Source organism: Acipenser ruthenus, chromosome 42, assembly GCF_902713425.1.
Source record: "Acipenser ruthenus chromosome 42, fAciRut3.2 maternal haplotype, whole genome shotgun sequence".
NCBI classification, from domain to species: domain Eukaryota; kingdom Metazoa; phylum Chordata; class Actinopteri; order Acipenseriformes; family Acipenseridae; genus Acipenser; species Acipenser ruthenus.
The window spans coordinates 9,073,765-9,100,782 of record NC_081230.1 but is presented as its reverse complement, the minus strand read 5'-3'; the positions used below and the strand labels follow the sequence as shown (position 1 = coordinate 9,100,782).

Here is a 27,018-nt window from a genome sequence, read left to right as displayed (position 1 = left end):
GGACACTGCTGCTGTACCCTTGAGCAAGGTACTTTACCTAGATTGCTCCAGTAAAAACCCAACTGTTGAGCAAGGTACTTTACCTAGATTGCTCCAGTAAAAACCCAACTGTATAAATGGGTAATTGTATGTAAGAATAATGTGATATCTTGTAACAATTGTAAGTCGCCCTGGATAAGGGCGTCTGCTAAGAAATAAATAATAATAATAATAATAATACCTATTTTAAAAGTCTCTCTCTCTCTCTCTGTTACCCTCCCCTCCTCCTCTCTCTCTCCCTCTCCCGATCTTTTTTTCCATCCTTAAATTCCGCGAAACCCCCCGAAGGAACTAAGTTGTAAATCTGAAATTGTTGAGTTTTTTTTTTTTTTTTTAGCGTCTCTCTTTCCTTCCTCGCTGTTTATTGGTCCTTGTCGGCACTTCAAAGAGCCCCGACCCTACAATTAGGGGGCGGGTCCTTCGCTGCTCCTCAAGTCTCCGGGCTCGTGTCACAGAAGTTCCACAGGTTCCAGGACCTTTTATGCGGGTGCAACTCGATTTCATCTACAGAATACAAATACAAAGAAATTAATTCAAAAGTTTGGACTTAACTCAGGGATGGCAGCATCGATACTGGAGGTACGGTACGGCAATGCTAAAATATATTAAGATATGAATACATCTCTGATATATCTAAAGCCTGTTTTGTAAGACTTTATGACCTTCAGCGCAACACGGGCTAGTTTTAAAGACCAGAGGTTTAACTGAAGAAGACCCGCTTTGTAGGTGAGTTTGGTGGAAGCGTAAAGAAAAAGTCGTGCGAACGACATAGAAAAATACCAATTAAACCAGAATATTATTTATAAATGAACTCTAGAGTGTGATCATAAATGTGTATTTGTTGCAGGTTACAACATATCGTCCATTTGTATATACATTATCTCGCAGTGTGGTGATATTTAAAAGCGCAGCGAGGTTGTCTTTGCTGTGTATATATATATATATATATATATATATATATATATATATATATATATATATATATATAATGTATATCTGTAACTTACTGTATATTGGGGAGCAGCATGCATTTACCCTTGAGAATACCTAGCAACCCACGGATTCCCTTTTTCTTAATAAGTAAAACCTGCTCTCTAAATAAAGTTGGGCTTAGCTCTTTTTCAAATGCGCCCCGCAGACGGGTCTAGTTTATAGACAGCGTGCACAGCAGCACAGCATCGGAAGTTCAGTTTTCTTTTTCCAGGGTTGTTTGGGAAATCCCAGCACAGCAAAGTCAAGCAGCTGCCTCCTAACATCTTCCTGCTGCAGATCACACCTCGCCTCTCATTGATTTAGTCAGGAGATCGCTTGAAAACATTTTAAACGTGTAATGTCAACACCAGCACTTAATTCTGCTCCCGCAGCGTCTAGCAATCATGTCGATGAAACGAGCTCGCGTTGCCCTGCGGGGCACACAAGGTAATTCTGTTAACGCTATTGTCTGTATACACCTGGTTGCTCAGGTGATGCGTTCTTCTCTAAGCCGATACCATTAAACCATTGTTGGGCAATTTGTGAACAGCCCCGGGAGCTGCACTGGGTAATAACAGCTATGGCCAAAAGTTTTGCATCACCTAGAATTTTACGATTGAGGCACTGAATATATATATATATATATATATATATATATATATATATATATATATATATATATATATATATATATATATATATATATATATATAATTTAGATCTTTTATGTAACATACTGTAATTAAACAAAATAAAGTACAGTGCAGTTTTCTGTTTTAGTATATGCCAAAGCGGTATGTAATTCAATATGTTAGCGTAACATTATTCAGCAGGTTTCATCCGATCTTATGAAGCGACATGAGTTCATTCTGTAGGGTGATGATGCTAAACTTTATCCACAGCACTAGACTACACTCTATACTTTAAACGGGGTGTACATAAATATTTCAATGGATGACTAGTCCCAAAACCTAATTTGATTTTAAAGTAATAATTAACCTACAGTTCGGCTTCTCAAAAATATCAAAAAATATGTTAAATATATATTTTTCTGTAATAGTTATAGAAAATGTGAACAATAGGCTAGGCCTATTGGAGATGCATTCTAATATATTCTGTAGACTTATCACACTATCTATGCCATACTCTGTGTTTATAATATATTGAACATATAAGTGGGATTAGATAGACAGATAGATAGATAGATAGATAGATAGATAGATAGATAGATAGATAGATAGATCTATTTCAGGGCCACGATTTGGATGTATAATTTATTCTTGGTATAATATGCAGCATATAGAAATATGTGTTATAGAAATATGTGTTTGTATTACTTGTATTGTAACACTTGAAATGTATTTGCTTACGAGTGTAAGTCGCCCTGGATAAGGGCGTCTGCTAAGAAATAAATAATAATAATAATAATAATAATAATAATAGAGGTAAGGGTTGACTGGAAAGTGAATAGATATTCCATTGAGTTTCACATCCTGATTTGATTGTTGTAAAATTCTGTTCATATTTAAGTTGAGAGGGTGTGTTTTTTTTTATATGTAATATTGATGTATTGCGAAAAACCCGTAATTCTGTCACTACTGGTGTAAAGAAAACACTGACAGTTAAAAGTAAACTATTACTGTATATTATTACTGAGTTATACCTTTGATAAACAGAACAAGACGAATAGAAGTCAGAATGCTGTTCTATCTAATGTTTCAATCTCAGTATGCTCGTTTTGAGTCACAAGGATATTGATACAGTTAGGCAATATGTTCACAGGAACAATCTATAATACAGCAGCTATTAACCATATGTGAGAGAGAGAGAGAGAGAGAGAGAGAGAGAGAGAGAGAGAGAGAGAGAGAGAGAGAGAGAGAGAGAGAGAGAGAGGTCTGCTTTTAATTTCAGGGCCATGTAGGTTCAAATATTGTTTGTGGGTTTGGGAGCTGGGTTTTCTGAGTCCATGAAGGGGAATCTGTTCGTGTCATGATTTCGACTGCAGCGTGATTTCATGCTCCGTTAATATCGCGCGTGGCAGCGTACCCATCGCTGCGTCCGGCGCCGAGTCAACCACAAAGTTATAATACAGCCGAGGACAGCGATTTATACATTTGAAACAACACACGCTTTCAAGAAATAAATACACTGGAACCGGACACCCCTTATTCCATAGTATCACTGTGTCACCATCTCTAATAAAAAGCATATATCTATGTCTATAGCCTATACACGCACGCACACACACGCACACACACAGACAGACAGACACGCACGCACGCACGCACGCACGCACGCACACAGACAGACAGACAGACAGACAGACAGACAGACACGCACGCACACACACGCACACACACAGACAGACAGACAGACACGCACACACACGCACACGCACAGACAGACAGACAGACACGCACGCACGCACGCACGCACGCACACACAGACAGACACGCACGCACGCACGCACGCAAACACAGACAGACAGACAGACAGACACGCACGCACGCACGCATCGCTTTAAACGGTTGATTCAATTGTGTTGGTCGTGCAGTAATGGCTTCTCTATCTAGTTAACACTACATTTGAGCCCCATTGTAGGGATAGCTTCACCTCGGCAGGGTCTTCATGATCTCTAGGCGGGTGGACAGTACACAGTAAAAAGGGTTTTTTTCCCCCGCTGATGCAGTCCTTGTTAGCGGTCTGGCTGCGGCAGATTTCTGTTTGCCATGGTTTTGATTAACTTAATTAATGCACCAGTTCCCGTTCTGTAGTTTTATGTGTAAGAGCATTAAGATGATTGCGGTGGCCGCTGAAATTAAAACGCGCTGTTGGTAATTTTTATTATGAGAGTGATTAAATACTGTATACTGACAATTAGGAACATCTAAACACTTGGACGCAAGATCTAAACACACAGCACATCGAGCACGCATCGGCGTTTCCTTTGGCGCTGCTTGATCAATGAGACAGTAAACTCTATTATTACACTGTCTTAGAATACACGGGACCCCCGGCGTTCTAGAACAGAATACGGTTCCATTGGGTCCTTTCTAGAACTCTGGTTTTGTATAGATTCTGTAAGGTACAGAAGATAGTTCTGTATAGGCCTAATTGGTTCAACATAAGCCCAGGAAGAAATGCATATAATTTCAGAGTTTGTGTTGGGATATATATATATATAAACTAATTTCAAAATATTAATAATTGAACCCATGAAATTGATTAATTAGGTCCTGTATTAAAATAATAAATATATCTCAAATGTAACGCAAATTTATGAATGCATCTCATCCAGTTCTGCATTGGTCCCCATTGCAGTATGAAATATTGAAATAGGTTTTGGAAAGTATTCTTTACCAATAATCGATAATAACTGTATCCCAGGAAACTTTAGTCAAACTGCACAAGAAAGGATAGCGAAAGGATACATATTTTTAAGTGAGTCCAAGTTTAAAATAAGTTGTATTTCTTGCACGAAGAAGCATCTAAGCGTCCTCCTGAATTGGCAAGCCGGTATACTGGAAGGGGATGGGGTGACTAAACGCTGGCTCTCACGGTGTCGAAGTTCAGATTGGGGGAAATAACTTCAAATCACAAAGTTGTGAAGTTAGGAAGAACTTCTCTTTTTTTGCCATGCATGCGTACCTTCATTTGGGAAAATGGACATGTGTTTTGTCAAAAGACTCCTAACTTGTGTCCTTTTGGAATCCAGCTGAAACACTGTGATACAGTTTACCCTGAAAGAATGCGTTTGGCGTCGGTCTTGTTTAATGGCCATTTCTATAGGATTATTTTTTAAAATCCAGCCTCACAAGCCAGAGTTTCTATGTGTTGTGTTGCTGGACCTGGGAAAAAAAAAACAAGATTTGTACAAGAAACGAATAAAAAAAGCAGTTTTTCTCATTTGGAAAATGCTTGGGCTAATATCGGATAATTTAACAACATAATATTACAGAATAAAAGCGATGCTTTTGGAAGGAGGAGCATCGTGACGCAGGCGGTTTTATAAACCCGCTCTCCTGACTGTCAATCCGGGGAGACGAACATGTTTTTCTTTTAACTATGTTTGGAATTTGCTGTGAAAAGTGAACATGACTTTTTTAGTGCATGATTAAAGACAGATGTCACTTACGTCCATGTAAGCCAGACATTGCCAGACAATCATATTTATGACCTAAAGGGAGATACAAGATTGAACTTGCAAGACCTAGAACGGAAAGCTGTGTTAGGCGCGCCGAAAAAAACACATTTCTGCGAGAGAAATACAGTTATTATAATGGGAGCAAAACGCTGCGTAATAGCAAGGAGCCCCGTGGTTTCTAGCTAGCTTTATTCCGTTTCAATATATGCATTCCTATTTGTAGACGTTTGCCTTTTGTGTCGAAAAAGAACTCCGTGTCTAACACAACTGCCAAATTAAAGTGGTGATGCATTTAAAAAATAAAATAAAATAAAGCAACGAGGTAACCCGATCTGTCTTTTAAGGTGTTAGTGTTTACCTTTGGCCACCTTGCGGTTGAATGCCCGGTGCTGCTTTGGACTGTTCAGAATTCGCGGTAACAGTTTTTGTCAGGTTTTCGTTTAAATACATGGGAAACTACAAAGCGGTATGCAATCCAATATGTTAGCGTAGCATTATACTGGCGCGATTCGTTCAACCTTATGAAGCAAAATGAGTTCATTCTACAGGGCGATGCAACGCTTTTGGCCCTAGCTGTGCACTGAAGTTATAGACGCTGCATACGTTTCTATAGCTGCACTTTTCATTTTCTGTCGCAGCGTCTCTATATTGTTCTTCTCAAGTTCCACGGTTGCTAGGTGATGCAGTGGGTTAACTCCAATCCAAAGAGATCTGATCCAGTCCAGGTTTTTACTCCAAGCAGGTTCTAATGTGTTGAAGCTGCTAGGAGGCAATTAACTGATGCAGGACCTGGTTGGAATAAAGAGCAGGACTGGAATTAATCTCGAGGGCCAGAGTTGAGTACCACTGGGCTAGGTGGTGTGGGTGGATAGGGTTATTGCTGTAGAATGACATATCACCTATCAAGGGCGCTTTTGAGCTCTAGAAACCTGGTATCAAAGTACCAGAGTTTAATAAATATTTAGTGGCGATATCAAGATCCGCCACTGTTTAAGATCAATAGACTAGACTCTCGCATCTTCTATTAATTCCACCAGCTGGATGCCTCCCTAACACCTCTCTCTCTCTCTCTCTCTGTCCCAGGATGAGGCTCGCTATGGATCCAGCCCTTTGGCTATGCTAACCGCGACCTGCAACAAATTCGGAGTCTCCAGCCCGGTGAGAGATTCAGCTACGCCCGGTAAAACAAGCGACACCACCACCAACAACAACAACCCCGGGAAGAAGCCTTACAGCCTGAACTCCGACCTCCAGGCCCCTAAAAACAGCCGGAACTCCGAGGGAATGGGCGACTCCTACCCAGGGTCCTTCAGCAGCGGGAACGGGCTCCTGACCCCCTCAGGCAGCCCGCAAGCCTCCACGGCATACGGGACTGACTACAACCCTTTCTCCCACTCCTTCCAGCCTCCCCCCGTCTCCCAGGATCCCTCTCTCCTGGTCTCCAAGGCCCACACCACGGCTGACTGCCTGGCAAGCGTCTACACCTCCCTGGACGTGCACCCGTACGGCTCCTGGTACAAAGCCGGCATCCACCCTTCCATCTCCCCAGGCTCAGGCAATGCCACGTCCTCCTGGTGGGACGTCCACTCCAACACCAACTGGCTGAGCGCCGCGCAGACCCAACCGGATGGGCTGCAGCCCCCCCAGGGCTCCATCAGTCCCCAGCTGCCCAGCTACAGCTCCGAATTCACCTCCCTGAATCCTGCAAACCCCTACTCCACTGTGGGGCTGGGCAGTTCCTCTCACCTGCTGCCTTCCGGCCAGCACATGCTCCCCCAGGACATGTACAAGCCCAAACCGGTGGCCAACAGCGCCCTGATGGAGACTCCCATCGGGCTCAAAACTTCGCGCAGCTATGGGGGCTCAACGCCCGGCCGCTCCTCCTGCGACTGCCCCAACTGCCAGGAGCTGGAGAGGCTGGGGGCGTCGGCGGCCAGCCTCCGGAAGAAGCCAGTCCACAGCTGTCACATCCCCGGCTGTGGCAAGGTCTACGGCAAGGCGTCGCACCTGAAGGCTCACCTGCGCTGGCACACGGGCGAGAGGCCCTTCGTCTGCAACTGGCTGTTCTGCGGGAAGCGCTTCACCCGCTCGGACGAGCTGGAGCGCCACGTGCGCACCCACACCCGGGAGAAGAAGTTCACCTGCCAACTCTGCAACAAGAGATTCACCCGCAGCGACCACCTCAGCAAGCACCAGAAGACCCACACCGAAGCGGATCTACAGGGCAAGGCTGGGGGAGAGGGGGAGCCCGAGAGGGAGGAGGGAGCAGCGGCTGCAGCCCCCCAAGCATCCTCGTCGCCCAGCAGTGGGATGCAAGACCCCAACGGGGATGAGAACACCACCAGCCCAGAGCAGGGAGGAGGGCTGCTGGAGATCTGAGTTCAAACTCTTAACTCAAGTTTCAGGGAAGTGGTTTCTTCAGTGAGCTTCCAGATTTATTAGGACTGTGAAGGACTGAAAGAGGTGCCGATGGAAGGGGTCCTCTCATAATAATTATAAGAATCATAATAATAATAATAATAATAATAATCTTCATATTAGTAATTATAAACTTCATAAACTCCATGTAACTTCAGGTTTGCAAGGGAACGAGCTCACAAGCTGAAGATGTGATTGATGACTTTTTGAATCTGGAATACGTTACAAGCGCTGACAAAAAGCAATGGTTTAAAATCAGTTTGTTACCTGGAGGCTAACCTGGAGAAGGGCTGTTTGCCCCAAAGACAAACCAAAAGTCAGGACATCACATTGCATTGCATGGAACACCTGTATGCAGATACAGGGATGGAAATAAGACTCCCAATTGCATAGCAGTTTGATCCATTCCTGGGTTTACTATGAGTTTAATGAGACACACCTGAGCTTGTTACCTACATGCTGTGGCTAATCAAGGTGATAGCAAAATCTGGAATGAGTGAAACTGCATCCCTGAGATATAATGAGGATGAAGGTGCGTGTGTGTGCGTGTGTGTGCGTGCGTGCGTGCGTGCGTGCGTGTATGCATGTGAGTCTGTATGCTTGAAATTATGAATGCATGTCTGTGGTTGTTTTATTAAGAAAACATTCTCTTACATTTAATTTAATAAAATGTTATTATAAGCATATTTATATGTTAAGTTATGACGGATTAAGGTGTAAGGACTTTAGAAGTGTTTTTTAATAGTCTAAAAAAAACGTGAATATGGGAAAAAAAACTGGTTTTATATTTATCAGACTTTAAATATGAAATATTTGGAAATATCTGGGTAAATTAATATGGAGAGAGGAGTTGGTGTTTTAGAGTTATACATTTTAAGGCTTTATTTTTCGCTTTTAATCATTTTCAAAGTTAGGAGTTGCTGAAGCTTCCTTGCCTTTTCATAGACAGGATAGCATTTTTTAAAAGCTCTTTATTTTGTTGCTTATTGTATGTGTCGCTTCGATTTTAATTGCTTTTATATTGTGAGGGTTACTGTCCTGATAAATTTGTCTGGATAAGAACACAATGACAGCAGGCTTAACGTGTGTGTACAGTAGCATGTGTTTCGTTTTCATGTATCCATTTTAACTCATTCATTATCAAATACATTTTTCTTCACTGAAAGCAATGTAAAACCTTCGCTTTGGCTACAGACTGATGTGTCCCATTTACAGGCCTGTCAAATTACAGTCCAATGTCGCGTGCGGGTGAGATGGGTGTGTTTTTTCACACTTTGATGTCGCATTAAATTAAATACACCACCGGATGTGACATTACTGTATTATTGCAGCTTCGAATAAAAAGGCTTCTTTCTAGGTTTAGATCTTTTAAATACACTCTGAAGTGTTACTAGGGTGTATAGGTTTTTTATTTTTTTCATAAGCTTTGCTATTAAAAAAAATCATTGATGCTAAAAAAAAAAAGTCGGTCATTTTTGTTATAACGTGTCGTTGTATTTTTTTAAAAATCTTTTTTGAAACGTGTTTCGCTGGTTCGAGCTTTGTATAATTCTTTTAAAACGTTCACGCTTCTGTGCTTTCTGTCTGTCTCTTTGCGTCTGTGTGGGAGAATTGGGTCCTGTATGGTTTTGTACGGGCAGACAAGATGATTACAAAGGAACAGAAACTAAAAAAACAAACAGATAACGTGCATTTTAAGGAAAAAGAATGTCTTAATGTCTATAATATTTTAAAAAGCGAACAACGTCGTACCATTAGGCCTATTAATATGTTGGTTTTTGGACTATTGTTGTTTCAATATTGGTTTGTGATGCTAAAGTCAGTAAATTATATCCCGAACGTCATAAAATAATGTTTTCTTTTGTGGATTTATTTTGAAGATAAAAAAGAGAGAGATGGAGGGAGGGAGAGAGGACGCGTGACAGGATTATCCGTGTCTGTCTCTCTAGTCTTCCTTTATAAAAACAAGGCTGACTTTTCAAGGTCGAGCGACACCAGTTTAATTTGACCTACTAGACACTAAACAGGAGAAAAATCAAACATTTGTGTCCACACGCAAACTTTTAGCTCCGCACAAACAAACAGTAGCCTTCTCTCTCTCTCTCTCTCTCCCTCTCTCTCTCTGTCCCGCTGGCCAAACCCTCAATTACCGCCCTTTGCAAAAACAAACGCATCTAGCGATTTCGAAACTATCACAATAACCTCTTTCAAGCAGACACTTCAAATTGCGAGCAATTATTCTAAACTTAGAGGCCTCTCCGAGCAAAGGGGGTGCTGTCATAAAGCTAACCCAAAATGAAATTCCATTCGGTGGAAACCAGATTAAATGGAATGCTCCGGTCTGGGGGTTTAAAAAAAAAAAAAAAAAAGTTTTTTAACTAATAGACACAAATCTCCATGAGAGAAAAAAACCTTATATATATATATATATATATATATATATATATATATATATATATATATATATATACCATTGATTTACCATTAAACTATCTCTTTTTATTTTTCTATGAAAATGTTGGCTACACGATTTTTTATAATTTGTTTTTGAATTTTCTTTAAGTTTGAGTGAACTCTATGGAGTTCGAGAAGTTGCCCTGCCAAAACTTTGAGAAAAAACAAAACAAAACACCCATTATGCATGATAAAATAGATGCATAGATAGGACGCTTAGTGTGGTACAATTATACACGCAGTGACTGCTGGGGATCAGCTGGGTTGGGCTCCTAACCTTTTCTTTATTGCTATAAAGATAATCACATTTCTGGGTTTTAAAAAAAAGAGAGTCTTCCAAATGAACTGCTGAACTGCCTCTTAGTGATACCTGCAAACCTGTGTTATCGATAAAGGATCAAATCAGGAGCAAACTCCAAATACACCTGGAGGCATTCCCTTTGCATAAGCACTACTCTGATCCCTTCTCCAAGTGGGAGTGCAGGTTTCATTGAAGGAAGGCTTTTCCTGGAGGTCAGGTAAGCAAAGGTCTTTCCCTGTGTGAAGAGTATGTGTACTGAGAGGTCAGCTCCCCTCAGGCTCTACATCAGATCTTTAGTGGTGTTGTAGCAAGAAGATAAGGTGCTTATCAGTCTGTGGCTAGAGATTCATTCAGGAAACCAATCTCCTACTTGAATATTGGGCAGGTAATAACCGATGCATTGAGTATGCTTCACAAAAGCCTTCAAATGCAACTGAAAGCAATGCACATGTATATTATTATATAGTTATACAGTATATGCACTGAGAAACATTAATCAAACTTAAATAACTCACAGGCTAACAACCCTTACAGAAGTTTCCTATGGGAGAATCTGCACAGGAATTGTCCCCACGTTTTTCCCATGGTTATACGATGCAAAAAGTTGACCTGTTTTTTTTTATTTTTTTATTATACTTTACCATACCTCTCTGCTGTTTCCTGTGCTCACCCATGCTTTGCTTACACTGTGCTTTATGAAGCTTTGCTATGCCTTCACTGTGGGAGATCCAATAATTCTGCTGCGCACAGATCTGGCTTTGAAATGTCTGGGTAGCCTCTCCTTCTCTCTCCGGGGGGTGTAGAGAACAGGACGTCCCATCAGGAGCTGTGGTTTTGGGGAGCAGTGGGCGCGGTGACAGCCTGCCTCGGTTGCCCCCCCCCCCCCCCCACACCTGGTTCCAATTTAAAGGCAAACCCTCGGCTAATGAGACTCAGTTCCGGGTCATTTATACACCCAGGCAGACTCTGTCATCAGAGACAATGATTTTTGTGGCAGTCTGTATGGGGATGCATGGTTTAGCAATCAGGGGTGCTCTGCTTCAGAGCTGGGGAGGGGTGGATAAGGGGAGTGGGTTATTCGAAAAGCATAGAGGCTGTGGTTAGAACCTGGGGGTGGGTAAAACAACAGGATGGGGTATTTGATTGCCCACCTGTTTAATATCCAGGGCTCCTCAGCCCTACCTGCCCCACTGAGCTCCCTAATTTAGAGGTGGAGTACCCCCTTGGTATTGGTAGCGTGATCGCTTCAGTAGCAATGCCCAAGTCGAGTGAAGGGAAACGTGTGTTTTACATAGCACTTCAATGTGTGTCAGTTGCTTTGACTGCCTGTTCAGGAGTCGCTGTTGTTCTAGTGGACTGCTAAGGACATATGAAACACAGGCTAGATCAGCCAAGCAGCACTGGAGTCTTGCAATAAAGACATTACGAAAGACTTCTAGACATAACTTTTTGTCATTACTGTCCTTTCATATCTGATTAATATCACTATATTTACTACCATTGAGTTTTTTTTTATTAGTTATGGATACACTGGATCTCCCAACAGGGGGCCATCAACAGATTTCTAAGTTAACCTTTCAGGAACAACACAAAGAAAGTGGGCTTGCCTTTGCCTTATCCCTGGTAATCGATTAGAAAGCAGATCTGAGATTTCCTTGAAACCAGTTGGTCAGTATGGGGGTCTCTTCATCTCTAGTAAAAGACCTTGAATGCTTTTTTTTCATGCTTCTGTGCTTCAAAGGAGACAAAGGACCAGGTGTGACAGGACGGTCAGAGGGGTGGGTTCAAAGCTGCCTTGGCTCGGGGCGTCCCAGGTAATTAGACACAAGCTCCCGAGCCCCCACCCCAGGGGAGGGAGGCGTGACCAAGCACAGAGCCCGGTGGGTGATCCTGAAGGCTTGGAAGAGAAAGCAGATGGAAGCTCTTCTGAAGATGTGCACTGCGGTTTCGCAGTAGGGTGTATTCGGAGCTGCGGATTGCTCTGCACAGCTGTTCTGAGGAGAAATAGGTGGACGGGTTTGTGTTTATTATTTACCGGTGGCACAGAGCAGTCTTATTATCTTACAGGGGCAGCGTAACAAGTGGATTAATTCTGTAAAGTTCTAACATGGAACTAATATTATTACAAGGAATAGCATGGACTAGTCCATTAGAACAGAGCTCACCAACAGCACTGGACATCCATGCATGATTTATTAAATCGTACTGTTTGTACCTCATCTAGCGGTCAAATTAATAGTTGTAATAACATTAATAAATGATGCAATATCCGAACATTATCAAACTGGTTCTTTCTAGTTTCATAACATTTAAACCTTACTCTTAAAGCAACAATAACCAAGACTTTAAAACCAGTTTGACCACTGGCACCCTTAACCCTAATACAACACGAACCTCCACTTCCTGTTTTGTAGGTCAGCTTCACTCCAGCGTGGGCTCCCTCAGGGTGACTCCTTTAACGGTCGAGTCTAGTTTCCCATTAAAGGACCAGGCGTCCCTCGGTTGAAACCACACCCTCGCCCCGCCCCTTCGAACGAGCTTCGGCCCCGCTTGAACTGTAAGAACGAGCAAAACAAATGAGAAAAGCACATCTTTATTTCATTCAGAGTTTCACAACAATGTCGCACTGAGACCGCCACAAACGAACATAAACAAAGAAGGCGAAATTGTAAGCCCTCCTCCTCCTTTGAAGGGAGCTGCAGAATAGAGTCTGATAGTCAGTAATGACTTCCAGAAATGAAGGCAGGATGCGGGGGAACTTCAAAATATTAAAAGCAAAGCGAAATGTAAATAAATTCTCCACCCGTGGGTTATTATTATTATTATTATTATTATTATTATTATTATTATTATTATTATTATATATAAATTGCCTCGCGGGGGTTTATAAAGACGGTCTTTGGTCTCATCTGTCGAAAGTTTACCTCACAGCTTTCCATTTTTGTCAGTTATATGGAAAACTACAAAGCGGTATGTAATTCAATATGTTAACAGTACAAAACCAGTTGAAATAATCGCACAGTAATACAACATCACAGCAAACAGACTGGAGTATGTGAGATTTAGTGAGATGCAATTTCTGCTCCTTTACAATGAGCCCGTCACCACATCCCTCCTGCAGCAGTAGGAGGTTATTGACGTCCGAGCTCTGTGTGACAGCTCAGGAAACGAGCGCCTTTCCGGGGGTGGGGTTGTGGTATTTATTAACAGCACGAATTTCCTTCAACGTTTTAAATGGAAAAACAGAATCACACAGACACAGATGTTTAGGACTTTGCATCGACGGCTGCATTTTTTAACGTTTGAAATATCTGTGTCCTCATAACGCAGGATTTGTCAGAGTTTCCTTCCTTGTGGGGAAATAATTGACCGAGCAAGCACTATAAACACACACACACACACACACACACACACACACACACACACACACACACAACCTTGAACAGTAACTCTCTTGTATATATTTATAATCAACCAGAAATAACTGGTTTGGAAAAGGAGAAAAGAAACATGAAAAAGCAACGGGAGATCCAGAAAGTTGGGGCGGGCTCGGTCCTTGCTGTGCAGCACAGAGTTGGACGCTCCTTGGTTGGTTGTACATGATATTTTAAGACGAAAAAAAAACAAAATCCTCTCCTCCCCCCCCCCCCCCCCAAAAAACACATCATAAAAAGCCTGGATGGGTAATCTATCTAATGCTACTCCCTTGACGTGCAGCCCAAACCGATTTCTTTTTTTTTTTTTAATGTTACCCACTAAAGACTTCATAGGAACATTAAAACCCGAGGGACAGAACAGCTTGGAAGAGGGAGTCGGCGCAGTTGGCAGAGACAGGGGCGTGTGTGGTTGTTCTGAAGTCCTCCACCGTGTGGCGCCAGCGGAGTCCCAGAATCTGACCAGAGCGCTTCTCAATAAAAGCGCAAATTACCCCCGCCGCTGGCAGCCAGCGTGCTGCCTCTGGTTTGTGCTAAATGTTTATTTAATATCCTGAAGAAATTAAAATAACTCTGTGGCAGGCCAGATAAAAAAAAAAAAAAAACCTTAAGTCACTTGATTCTCGTCCAAGATGAAAAAGCTTTTTTTTTCGTTTCATATAAAATGTTCTTCAAGGGAAAAACACATTATTGCACTCGCAGAAAACAATAGAAGAAGGAGGCCTGTACAGTTTCGTAAAACTGCACAGCAGTAAATTACCCTTCCCAGTGGTGTCAAAGTATGGTCTGGCGTCCTGCATATCCCCTTCGGTCACGATTTCATTACATTTTTAGAAAATTTAAAACAGGTTTTGTGAACTGCATGGAGTTCAAGAAGCTGCCCTGACGTGACTTTAAATAAAAAAAACCCCAAAACATTGCGTTATAAAATAGATACATAGCTAGGAAACGTAACGCGGTACAATTATACAAGCAGGGACTGAAGGGGATATGAAAAAAAACAACATTCAAAACGTGTGTAACTAAACACACCTCACCATAACACTTACACAGGCATTCAGAAATAGAAAGAAATCTGAGACACGGCGGAATGCATCGAGAGAGACTTGGAGTCTTTCCAATCACTAAAGTGTTTGGAATCACCAGAACATTGCTTCCCATTAATCCGCATTACAGAACGGAACAGAGAGAAGGAAGGAGGGAACGTAACGGAGGGTGGGAACGTCTAGTGACAGTAAACCAAACTAAACTGGAATCAAAGGGAATATAAAGAAGGCTGAGAAAAGAAATATCTAATGAAAAATGATAAGCGACCAGCAAGAAAACTGTAATGCGATTATTCAAAAGGTAAGGAATTCCTTCAAGAATAATAATAATAATAATAATAATAATTTCTATAGCACTTTTCATCATCAATGACCCAACTTTAAATTTAGAAATTACTTGGAAGAAATAAATCAACAGCTGTTTCAAAAAAGTCTTCGAATGAACATCACTGGAACGTGGTTTCAAAAACAGGGTTTGTTTTTTTAATATTAAGGAAAATATAAAGTGCAAAAAGTCAACATATTCCACATCAAGTACAGACTCAGAGAATATTCAGAGACCCGCTTCACTGCACAACATACAGCGTGGTATAAAACTAAGAGAAAAGGGACACAGAGCCACACAGGACAAAATGCATTTGTTTAATAATTAAAAGCACAAAGCGGTCTAACATTTTCACACGCGAGTGTCTACTGTTTCTACCGATTACTGACCTGAAATTGAAATTCTCACACCCAGAGGTGTTCATGCTGGTAGGTATAAAAACGTTGTGACAAAATCTTAAGGTTTTCTAAATACTGACTTACAAACGGGGTAGCCAGCGAGATCTTTTCCGGTGTATTTCTAGAACTACTAAAACAAACCTTCATTCAAGTACCAGCGTTTCCACTAGAAGCCTTCACGTGTTAGAATGGATTAGGATGGTATATTTAGAGCATCTCAAACCAAGACACTGAAAAAGACTTCCAGTCGAGAAGCTTCACTTTACAAGGATGGGATTAAGCCACCCCATTGCCTAGCGGTTTGATCCATTCCTGGTTTTGCTAGGAGTTTAATAAGACTGAGCTTGTTACCTACACACTGTGGTTAATCAAACACGGAATAAAACCTGGAATGGGAAAAACTGCACTGCAGTAGGAGACTTCTGTCCATCCCTGCTTTAGTTTATATATTTCGAAATTTCTCACTATGGCGTGTTTAATAGTTCTGGATGACGCATTAGTGTCCATGCACAGCGTTCTAGGAAGCAGATGCATTAAAGAGACAACACTGCCCTCCTGTGGTCATTGCTGGTACTGCAAGACTCGACACAATCCACTGTCTCAATGTTCTCTGAAGTGAAGCTTTGTGTACTGCAGTGTATGGGCACAGGACGTTAATGCACATTAATAGATCCACTTAACTCACCCTTGAGCTGCCCCATCTCCAAAACTAGAGACATTTACTACGCTTCCTTCTGTAGTAAAAATGCCATGGCAGGTTCATGTAAAATAATAGGATTATAACAATTAAACAACAACAAAAAAAATGTATAGTGTTTTACAAAACGTAGTTATTTTTGGTACATTAGTTTAGCTCCTCCAATGGCTGCATGGTGCACCAGTAAAGCCCAGTTTTGTTTTGGTCTTGCATTGCTTTGCAGGGTTTGGTTTTGGAAGGCTCGCTGAAGCACAAGCAGCGACTCGGCCCGGCTGAAATCTGGAGGCTCCGCGACCCAGTCAAGCAAGATTGGACTGAACCGGACCGCCGGTGGATCAGAACTTTCAAATCGGTCCAGCTCCTTACTGACCCCGACCCCCCACCGCTCTCCCCACTGCAGCCACGCCGGCAGGGATCGCCCCCGGATCATGCTCGGAACGTCCCCAACTACTGCAGAGTCTTGGGGGGCTGCTCCGTTCCGTTCTGCACAATGTCGCCCCCTTGTGGAGAGTCCGCAGGCTGGAAGCTGGCTTCTGGAAAAAAACACAAAATCCGTGAGAGAACACAGACAGGGCTCAGGGTGGGGCTGAGACTGCAGGTCAGATATACACCCAGCTTTTGCTCCCCGAACCGTTTACGGTTCAGAATTTGAAAATGAAAACGCAGGGAGACCCAGCATTCATATTCCCAGTTGTAGATCTGAATTATAAGCAGTTTTGTATTGAACTTTTAGGTTTTAAAGCATGCGTTTCCAAGTAACAGAAATTGCATCAACTCCAAACCCTGAAAACACTGGCAGCAGTGTGCAGGTTTTTCCAAAGAGAAATTCAGTGGGAGCGAGATCTCTTGGGGCCTCTGCACAAACTAACCACAACAGCAGGCAGCTACGAAGGCTCAGTTCAACACACCCGAGTCTGCGACCTTCACACTAACTCGAGCTCATCTGGGCCGACTCAAACCGCACTGCAACGAGAGTCTTGGAATAACAAGCTCCCACAGCGTAACCCTCAATCTCAATCGCGGCTCACCGGCTGGGCTCTCGGTCAGTGCGTCTGGCAGCCCCTGGCTCTCGCACCGCTGGCTCAGTCTCCGGTGGGTGCGGTGAGCCACCATTTCCTCCAGGTTCCTCCTCACGGTCTGCCCCTCCCTGGCATCCCGTACAGTCGAGACCCTGCACAGGGGGACACAGAACCCCCCCTTCAGTTCATCAAGAGAGATAGATTCATCCATATACACTGAGGAGCCTTCTAACTTTCTAGTCCAGCTTTCTGTGGTGTAACAGTCTTCAAGAGAAAACCAATTATAACAATACAAGAGTCAGTGGCAGGACTTTCAGGTTCGGCAAAATACAGGGTAGAAAAATCATTGAGTCTGCATTACAGAACGGAACAAAGAGAAGGTAGGAGGGAACGTCACAGAGGGTTAAACATCTAGGGACGGTAAACTGGGCAGCTGGTTCCAACAATTTAACAGCAAATGCTGGAGAGGCAGCCACCAAACACGCATAACCACACAGTAAGCATGGCTTAACTGTGAATTCACCAGAACTGGGAGAGATGTCGAAGAGCTCACCTTTCAGGTGTAACCACTCCTGTGTGACTTACTGAGCGTCTCATCTGTAAGAGAGAGAGACAAGGCTGAGAAACCCAGCCCAGGCACACCACACGGGGGCGCCGTACCAACGGGCACCCTAACACAAGTATTCTACTGTCAAAGCATACTGAAGTGTAATAAAGCACAGAGAGGCAGGGTAAAGCACAGACAAAAGGCATGAACCGTGAAGGCATGAAATTTGGAGAGTGACTCGGTTTTAACCCTACAGCACACAAATAATTGTTATTGCTACCCTGATAATGATAGGACAGGCTATCTGAAATGTCTTTGAATCAGAAAGTTTATATCAGTGTGTCAGATGGAAATGACAACAGGTATGTTAGAAAAATATATATATAGCATAGGGTGTGGTGCCAGAGCTGGCTTCACCCCCAGAGATCAGCTGGCATCGTCCCTATTCTATATGAAGCTGCAGGTTTGTGTTTCGGCCTCGTATCAGAGCTGGTACTTGCCCGTCGGGCGTGAAGCCGCTCTGGTGACACCATCATTGCCGGGGAGTCCGGCGGGGAGAGCTGGCACAGTTCTGGGGGCACACGGCTGCTGGTGATTCGCATGCAGTCCTCGAGGGCGCCCACAAACTGCTGGCACGTCTGCTTGAGTAGCGAGGAGGCTTCAGTCATCCTCTGTTAGAGAGAGCAGAGCGACCATCAGTCCTGTGGTTAGGACAGGAGTCTGGCTGCCACACAGTTAGAAACACTTTGTAAAAAGTGTGAAGTGACTGATCGTGACTGTGCTGCACCTCTGTGTCGGGGAGAGGGGAGCCCTCCCCCTCCCTGGCCTCTGTCCCCTGCTGGATCTGCTGCACCTGCTCCAGCAGCAGGTCACAGTACAGCCGCAGCTCCGACATCTTCCCCTTCAGAGTCTGGCTGGCATCCCGCAGCTCTGAGGAAAGACAGAGCTGTTACAAACTGCTTCCCTCCCTCCCACACCCCTCCCTGGTTCTGCTTGGGTTCAATTCTCACCTTTCTCCTTCTTGGTCCTGCTGTCAGCCAGGCAGGCCTTCGCAGTGCCCAGAGCCACCAGCCACTTCTGCCTCTCCGCTGCGTTCAGCGCCTGGAGGTAAAAATACTGCTCTCCGGGGATCATCAGCTCCAGACGGGTGCTGTCTGCGGCATGCACTGTGGAACGAGAATTATTATTATTACTATTATCATTAGAATTGCATTTTACTTCATCCAACATGAAACCGGTGTTTGAAACAGACACCCGCAACACTTTACTTACCCCTAAACAGGTTCCATTTGCAGAGAGCTTTATCTAATACAACCTAGCAAGGATTCCACAGCGAAAAAACTGGTTTGGGAACATTCCGCAGAAACTAAAAAACGAAATAAACCAGCTAGAATATCCGGTTTCCTAAGAACGAAGGGCACACTACAGGAATTCAGCTCAGTACTGCTTATCTCTGTATCATGTTACTGCATTCTGTCCATTTTTTTACCAATATGCTTTGCCATACCTCGCTAGTCTTTAATCTGGATCTAAGGGCCTTTTCACATATTGGTTAGTTTCTAAACTAACCAAACTGATGTTAACTAACTGAACTCCTCTGCAGGAAAATGACTTTGCATTCACATGCACATCTCCGTGCAAAAGGACTAGGCACACATCGAAAGAGGATTATTTTTTTTTTTTGCAAGTTCACTTCAACATCTTTCTGAGCTGACTTCGGTGCTTCCACATTCCACTGAAACAAAACGGAACCAAAAACGGGCAGAGACCGCCTCTTGAAAAAAGGACTCGGTTCTGCACCCCCCTGACCCTACCTTTGATCTCGCAGACGGCCATCTTGATGCTCCCTTTGCTGGCCTTCCCCACGTCATCCTGGGAATCGTAGTACGAGAGGACGGTACCATCCAGGACGAAATAGCGGGGCTGCCAACCTTCAGAATGAGAGGAGAGACAACCATTGCACAGCAGTTTGATCCAGTCCTGTTTCTTCAATGAGTTTCTTAAGACACACTCGCTACCTACACACTGTGGCAAATCAAGCTCCTACTAAAAACTGGAACGGGTGAAACTGCTATGCAATAGGAGTCTTATTTACATCCCTTAGGCTCTGCAGTTCAAACTCAGCTGTTATACAGCAAAGGTGTGCGGGTGTGGAAGTTTGCCCAGAGCGTTGCGTTGGAAACAGCAGATGCTCTCAGAAGGATGTGTAAAGCTATGAAGAGATTTGCTTTAAAAGGACTGGACGATGCCGCTTGTTTTGATGAAAACAAACAGCGGGAGTTTGTTTTTTCATGAACCTGTTCTGGGAGTACAACGCGCAGAAAGCGTTTACTTGTAAAATTCAACTAACAGAATTTAAATAAGAAACTTTGTAAACAACTTTGCTGAAGTTTACCCCACATTTGCACGGACATTTTGTAGTGGCTCCCGGTTATATAAGATGATTGCGTTTATTTCGGCGGCGTCTTTATAAACTTTTTTTGTTTGTTTGTTTTTACTGTACATAACTTACATACACACAAAAAAAAAAACACGAGTCAAATGCAACAATCTTTGCTTGTTTGTGTTGTGTTTAACTTTTTCGGTATACGTGTACACTTCACAGCCAGACATCACTAAAGTTTCACAGATAAGTTTGATTTTTCAAGCAGCTTGTGACCGTATATTTGTAACAGATTTCCGCATCATCAAATCCTTTCTCGGCTGTCAAGCTAAGTCATTGCGATGACAAACTGCAATAAAGCTGCTACTTTAAAAGCTTACCAGACAAATAGTTGGTCCATTTGAGTAACACACCTTCCATCGCCACCGAAGCACAAAACCACGTTGACTGAAAACGTCAGTGGGAGGAGTCGACTGCTGCGCAGCCAATCACCGTGCAATGTGTCCCTGAACACCCAATCAATCTAAAGAAAAGAAGGCGGGAAGAAAGGCAGCGATTGGCTGTGTGCAGAGAGTGGAGGAGGCTATGAAACTTTTCTGACCAATTGGAAGCACGAATATATTATTGATAGGTGTTTAACTCAATCACGTCGCAGATTACGTACGTGGGGGCGGAAGAGAATAATATGATTGACGTCTGTGTTGACCAAAGAAAGGCTGGTTAAGTATTGTGGTAGCTGTAGTACGGGATATATGGGCGGCAACAGCATGTGGATATGCAGCACTGGTTTTCAACTGGTCAAAGAAGATGTAGATACTCACCGCTGGTTTTCAACTGGTCAAAGAAGATTTCTTTAAATTCAATGTCAAGTGATGTCAAGGAGGGGTTTATGTACCTGCATTTAAATCTACCTGTCGGATATCATAAACCAACTGGACCATCATCAATATGTTGCTGTGCTGACAAAAGCACTAACTTAACTTTCTTAAAATTACAAAATATTTTCTTTTTTTTACTGTAACAGCTACATATATTATTATTATTATTGTTATTATTATTATTATTATTATTATTATTATTATTACAATCGTTCCTTTCTTGTACGAAAGCGTGTGAATGTCAACTCCCAATGCAGAACTACAGATCCCAGAATGCACCGGCGCGGGCCCGGATGGCAGACCGGGTTCCATGTGAGACGTGGTACCTTCTACCGGTATTTAAAAAAAAGAAACTGTTTGTTTAACAAAAAGGGGGTCTATTTGCATAAGGGGGTGTCGTAAGCCTGCAATTGTCGCAGTTTACTTTCTGTAAATAGGGAATGAGCGAAGAGAAAACGCCCCCAAACAGCAAGACGAACCCCGGGAGCCCCAGGTACGTAATTGATTGTGGACACCCGCGTAATTTAGGATTCCCAGACAGGAGACTGGAATACAGCGGGCGGTGGTGAATTTAAATTAATCATACGTGCATTGCAATTAAGGGCTGTGCAATTCGGGGTTCCGAAAAGAGGCGTCTAATTAATAATTGATGCACGATGCATTTGCTACTTTTAAGGTTGCGTTACTCACAATGTCAACACAGACTGGACAAAGTCAAAACGGCGTGCTTCGTTTTGTAGGAGAAGATGGTACCGGGATGCGAGTCACGTGTGCGGCTTCATTATATTAATGAATTAGCACGAGGTTTAGCATTTTAGGTCAGCTTGCATGTGGGTCGCTTTTTTTACACTCAAATGTACGTCCTGTTTTTTTTTATTTGCGTGTTATGGTTTTCAAATTGCTCTGCTTTCAAGTCCCATTGTGTTCCAGTCGGTGTTCAGCGCTATGCATTCACGCTAGACGCGCGTCAGGTTATTAATACTGCAAGCAGGGTCGTGTTCTGTATTAATGCTGCTTTTAAACGGGCTGGCTTTTTGAAGATTCCAGAACGGATTTTGTTATTGTGACGTAAGGAAGGCATGAATGAATGACGCGAGCAGTGACGACAATGTCGTCAATGATTTCTTCAAACACCATAACATAGTAAATGTAAAAAAGCAATACCAGAAGTCATAGTCTTGTACATATTGTTTTGTTACATCGTCTTAATAATATTAGAATACTAAAAAAAAAAAAAAAATGGTCACACTGCTTTTTAAAAACAGTGTAGTTATTGCCGTAAACCTCAGCGTGCATGTTTTATTGTGCGTGTGTGGTTTTCTCCCGCTCCAGTATTGAGCAAATGCTGGCTCTGAACCCTGGCAAGACCCCCATCAGTTTGCTGCAGGAGTATGGAACGAGGATAGGGAAGACCCCCGTCTACGATCTGCTGAAAGCTGAGGGACAAGCCCACCAGCCCAACTTCACGTTCCGTGTGACTGTGGGCGACATTAACTGCACAGGTAAGTCTTCCCTGGTGGTTAAAGAAAGGGGCTGGATACCAGGAGGTTCAAATCCCAGCTCGGCCACTGACTCCCTGTGTGCGACCCTGAGCAAGTCACTTCACCTCCTTGTGCTCCGTCCTTCAGATGAGACGTAAAACAAACAAGGTCCTATTGGAAGTGACTCTGCAGCAGCAGCAGCAGCAGCAGTTGTGATGCACAGTCTCGACTAGCGATCGCCCTCAGCGATCACACTGTTGAAGAGTTTAGAACCACCTCAATCCAGCTCCCATGTAATCCAGATTGATCTTTCGTTATTATCTGTGGATTGCAACAGACGACCTTCTGCTCTGGTACAGGAATCTCAACTCTCTCTTCCCAGTGACTCCTGTAACGCATAGCAGTTTTTGCCCATTCCAGATTTTGCTACCAGCTTGATTAGCCGCAGTGTGCAGGTAACAAGCTCAGGTGTGTCCTTCCGAAACGCCTTGTAAAACCAGGAGTGGATAACACTGCTATGCAATGGGAGTCTTATTCCCATCCCTGATGAACCATCCTTTACAGAACTTCATTAAAGTATAAATGTGTTATTTTTTGTGTCCTATGCAAACTAAGTTCTTATATAATATATTTTCCTGGTAATTTCAGTGTGATGCACGAATAGACTCATGGTGCCATTTCCTTCCTGCTGTAGGTCAAGGGCCGAGCAAAAAGGCAGCGAAACACAAAGCGGCCGAGGCTTCTCTCAAGCTGCTGAAAGGAGGCAACATGCTGGAAGAGCTGGTCGACGGGGTCAGGTGCGTGCGTGTGCGAGCGTGTGTGTGCGTGAGACAGTGCTAACCTTCACAGAGGTCATTTTGCCTGAGTGATATTAACAGCAGTGTGGTAACAATAGAAGTATTATTATAAGGAGCTCGACGTCATTGACTCCTATGAAATTCTATCCGGGGGGGAATCTGTAGAGGGTGATTTTAACAGGTGTGACGCTAAGCAGGTTTGCCTGCATTTCTTTTGATTTTGTTTCAGCTCACAGCTAGAAACAAAAACATCCAGCACGGGACAGCAAGCAGAATGCAATCCAGTGGGAGCTTTGCAGGTAAAAAAACGAACAAAGAAGACTGTCCTACGCTTGCCTGGTCTGCAGTAGCATTTTTGAAAAAGCTCCTCTGCTGTCTCTCCTCCCAGGAGCTGGTGGTACAGAAGGGCTGGCGGCTGCCGGAATACACTGTCACTCAGGAGTCTGGCCCCGCCCACAGGAAGGAGTTCACCATGACCTGCCGGGTCGAGCGGTTCGTCGAGATTGGTGAGTGTCTAGGTAACCAGCTCGGGTGTGTCTTATGAACTAGTAAAACCAGGAGCGGATCAAACCGCAGTGCAGTGGGAGCCTCGTTTCCATCCCTGGCGTGGCAGACTGGGCCCTGGCTGTGACGCTGTGTTGGCGTGACGGCTCCTCTCTCCTCCGTTTCCCAGGCAGCGGCACCTCCAAGAAGCTGGCGAAGCGCAACGCGGCGGCCAAGATGTTGGCGAGGATTCACGATGTGCCCGTGGACCAGCGCAATGGCAACGAGGCAGAGCCCGAGGACGACCAGTTCTCCATCGTGAGCCCCTTTCCCTTCCCAGATGCCCCGTTTGTGTGTCTAAATGCACAGTTATCAATTCGATTTAAAGGATTTTTAGGGATACTGAATCTGTGCAGGTGCACAGGGCTGGAAATATGACTTCTGATGCATAGCAGTTTCACCCATTCCCGGTTTTCCTACAAGCTTGATTAGCCACAGTTTGTATAGCTAACAAGCTCAGGTGTGTCTTATTAAACTCCTAGTAAAACCAGGAATGGATCAAAGTGCTATGCAATGGGAGTTTAACTCATAAATCAGGCATCATAGACATTAGGGTAGGAAGGACACCCTTTGACGCATTCTTTTTCCTGACACGCTCGTTCCTCTGTCCCGTCCCCAGAACCTGAGCACCAAGCCGGAGAGCGGGAAGTGGAAGAGCTCGGGCTGCACCTGGGACTCCCTGCGGAACTCGGCTGGGGAGCGGATCCTGCACCTCAAATCCAACCCCCTGGGGATGCCCAACTGCAGCTCCTGCTCCCTCCTGAGCGAGCTGTCGGAGGAGCAGAGATTCGACATCAGCTACCTGGACATCGGTAACGCAGCACTGAGGGTGCGGAGATGGCAACGAGACTCCCGACGCAGAGCAGTGTGATCCATTCCTGGCTTAATGAGACACTGAGCTTGTTACCTATACACGCTGTGGCTGATCAAGCTCGTAGTAATACCTGGAATGGGTGACACTGCTATGCAATAGGAGTCTTGTTTCCATCCCTGGGGTGGTTGCACCGACTAGTCGAACTGAATCACGCTGGGGTTGACGAGGGTGGCAGGACAGTTTTAGAGCATGAATAAACAGTTCTGCAGTTCCAAATTTTTTTTTTCAATTTAGAAAGGAAGCGATTCCCCCCACACAGCTGCTCAGGAGACCTGAAGGTTTAGCGGGCGTCCTCGGATCCCACGAACGAGCCAGCTTCCTCTTCCACAGGAACTCCAGAGCGGATGGCAGCTACCGCCCGCTGGAGGACAAGCCCCGCAGGTGTCCACTCTGAGCTCGCTGAGCGCCTGGCCGGTAGGGTCAGCTGTAGCGTGATGAGAAGAAGCACAGCCAGGACTCGAACCTGCGCTCCCCTGACCGTGTGACTCGCCCCGCACGCCCCGCAGGGACCCCTTTCCAAGCGGTTTTAAAATGCATGTCTTGTGTTGGTTGCAGAGGAGCGGAGTCTGAGTGGGTTGTGCCAGTGTCTGGTTGAGTTGTCCACTCAGCCCGTGACGGTGTGCTACGGGTTCGCCCCCACGAAGGACGCAGCCCGGGCCGGCGCCGCTCACAACGCCCTGCAGTACCTCAAAATCATGGCAGGGGGCAAGTGAGACCCCGGAACTGGACCCAGACTGCAGCCTAAAGACATTGAACCAGGATACCTGTGAGAACAGATCGCCAAACTCTCCCAAACTAACACTGCTCTCCGAGGCTGTCTTAATGTGAAGCCTAACCCCTTCGAGGGAGACTGCTGTAGGCATGTGCACGCACTCAATGCAACCGTGCTATTTTTTTTCAAAAAGGTCCTGGGTTTTAATTAACAAAAAAAAAGCTTGAAGTGAATCCGTCAGTCTGCAAGCAGGCTGTGCTGTGCATGGGGGCCTGGGTGACGTTTGTTTATCAAAACTGTATCGTGCCCTGGTATTACAGGATAGCATGATTTGGAGTCCCAGTGAAAGATAATGAATGATATTGTGTGTGTGTGTGTGTGTGTGTGCGTATGTATTATTTAAAAGCAAAAAAATACCTACGCATACAGTTCCTACATTTTAGTCATAAAAGTCGGTGTTTTTAACTCGGGAATTAATTTTGTAAAAAATAATAATTTGTTATTAATAAAATAATAATACTGTCGTTATAAAGTTTTCTATACCAGACTGAGTTGGGGCTGTACTGTATGGTCCAATCTAAATGTTTTTTTACTAACTTTGCATAAACAGTGAGAGGAATTCTCTGGGGTTCCCAGTAGTACCAGTTAAACTTGAATTTAACAGAGAAATTTGCCTTTTATAATCCCCAGTCTCTTCTGTATATATTGCATATAGTTCTGTATCCATTGCATAATTATGATTGTTACGGTTACAAGTGTGTTTGGGTTTTTTTGCTGTACCGGGCCCATCTTTGTCAACGGGAGAGCTATAATACCAATATTGTCTTTTCAAATATCTTTCCCTTTACGGTGTTATTGTTGTCCTTAGATAGGGGACATCGATAAAGACATTGCATCGGAGACATGTGTCTATGCATTAACTGAGGTTCTTTTAGAAATATATGCTGTAGACAACCTGAACTAGGCTTAGCAGAAAAGACGCTTTCAGCCTGTTTAATTCAGCTGTGGTGAACCCTTGCTTCCACAAGAGGGCACTGTGAGCAATGTAAAAATAGTTGAGCCCCAGTAACTTAGAATAGGAAATCTACACTGTATGCGAGTCAATGCAAAGTCTTCGCAAACACGTGTGTGTGTGTGTGTGTGTGTGTGATTTAAAAGAGATGCCACTTTCTACCTCCTGTTCTTTGGTACTTCTGTTTTGAATAAAAGACGATTGCAGTAAACCACGGCAGGAAACGTTTGATTTTGTGGAGAGCGCATGCAATGTTGTGAATTTTGAATTTACAGACGGGAGGAGGGCATTCGGCCCATCAGTGCTCGTCCGGTTTCTAGTAGCTGATCTCAATTGGTCAAGTCGGGTCTTGAAGGATCCCGGTGATTCTGCCTCAGCAACATGGCCAGGTAATCCATTCCATCTCCCCCCCCACTCTCTGTGCGAAGGAGTCTCCTAGCCCCTAACTCTGCTTGATCATATGCTTAAACCAGGCGTCTACAAGCCTGGTCCTGGAGAGCTGCAGGGTCTTCTAGTTTTTGTTACTTAATTGCACCAGTTATTG

The 27,018-nt window shown here is 44.0% G+C and overlaps 3 protein-coding genes across 11 annotated transcripts; 2 read left to right on the top strand and 1 right to left on the bottom strand.

Annotated features, from left to right (window-relative positions):
- The first annotated feature begins 481 nt into the window (after positions 1–481).
- Positions 482–9,327, top strand: LOC117400938 (transcription factor Sp7). Of its 2 annotated transcripts, none has more exons than XM_059011726.1 (2): positions 482–618; positions 6,239–9,327. In XM_059011726.1, exons 1-2 carry the CDS (start codon positions 598–600, stop codon positions 7,532–7,534), a joined length of 1,317 nt encoding a protein of 438 aa, XP_058867709.1. In that variant the 5' UTR covers positions 482–597; the 3' UTR covers positions 7,535–9,327. The 2 variants fall into 2 exon arrangements, with proteins under 2 accessions (XP_058867709.1, XP_058867708.1); XM_059011725.1 differs by having other exon boundaries at positions 501–765.
- A 6,033-nt stretch (positions 9,328–15,360) lies between these two features.
- On the bottom strand, positions 15,361–20,665 carry LOC117966999 (pleckstrin homology domain-containing family A member 3-like). Of its 2 annotated transcripts, none has more exons than XM_034914049.2 (8): positions 20,558–20,665; positions 19,609–19,725; positions 18,805–18,960; positions 18,582–18,724; positions 18,295–18,465; positions 17,801–17,844; positions 17,257–17,399; positions 15,361–16,761 (listed from the first exon to the last, which is right to left on the bottom strand). In XM_034914049.2, the coding sequence occupies exons 1-8, from the start codon at positions 20,595–20,597 to the stop codon at positions 16,676–16,678; spliced, it is 900 nt and encodes a 299-aa protein (XP_034769940.2). In that variant the 5' UTR covers positions 20,598–20,665; the 3' UTR covers positions 15,361–16,675. The 2 variants fall into 2 exon arrangements, with proteins under 2 accessions (XP_034769940.2, XP_034769941.2); XM_034914050.2 differs by having other exon boundaries at positions 15,361–16,758.
- Positions 20,666–21,275: 610 nt separating this feature from the next.
- LOC117967101 (RISC-loading complex subunit tarbp2-like) lies at positions 21,276–26,685 on the top strand. Of its 7 annotated transcripts, none has more exons than XM_059011475.1 (8): positions 21,276–21,548; positions 22,388–22,557; positions 23,231–23,333; positions 23,563–23,632; positions 23,698–23,839; positions 24,007–24,134; positions 24,496–24,688; positions 24,985–25,299. In XM_059011475.1, the coding sequence occupies exons 1-8, from the start codon at positions 21,496–21,498 to the stop codon at positions 25,032–25,034; spliced, it is 909 nt and encodes a 302-aa protein (XP_058867458.1). In that variant the 5' UTR covers positions 21,276–21,495; the 3' UTR covers positions 25,035–25,299. The 7 variants fall into 7 exon arrangements, with proteins under 7 accessions (XP_058867458.1, XP_058867453.1, XP_034770201.1 ...); XM_059011470.1 differs by lacking the exon at positions 24,985–25,299 and adding an exon at positions 25,306–26,685 and having other exon boundaries at positions 21,286–21,548; XM_034914310.2 differs by lacking the exon at positions 24,985–25,299 and adding an exon at positions 25,306–26,685 and having other exon boundaries at positions 21,290–21,548; positions 23,722–23,839.
- The last annotated feature ends 333 nt before the right edge of the window (positions 26,686–27,018 follow it).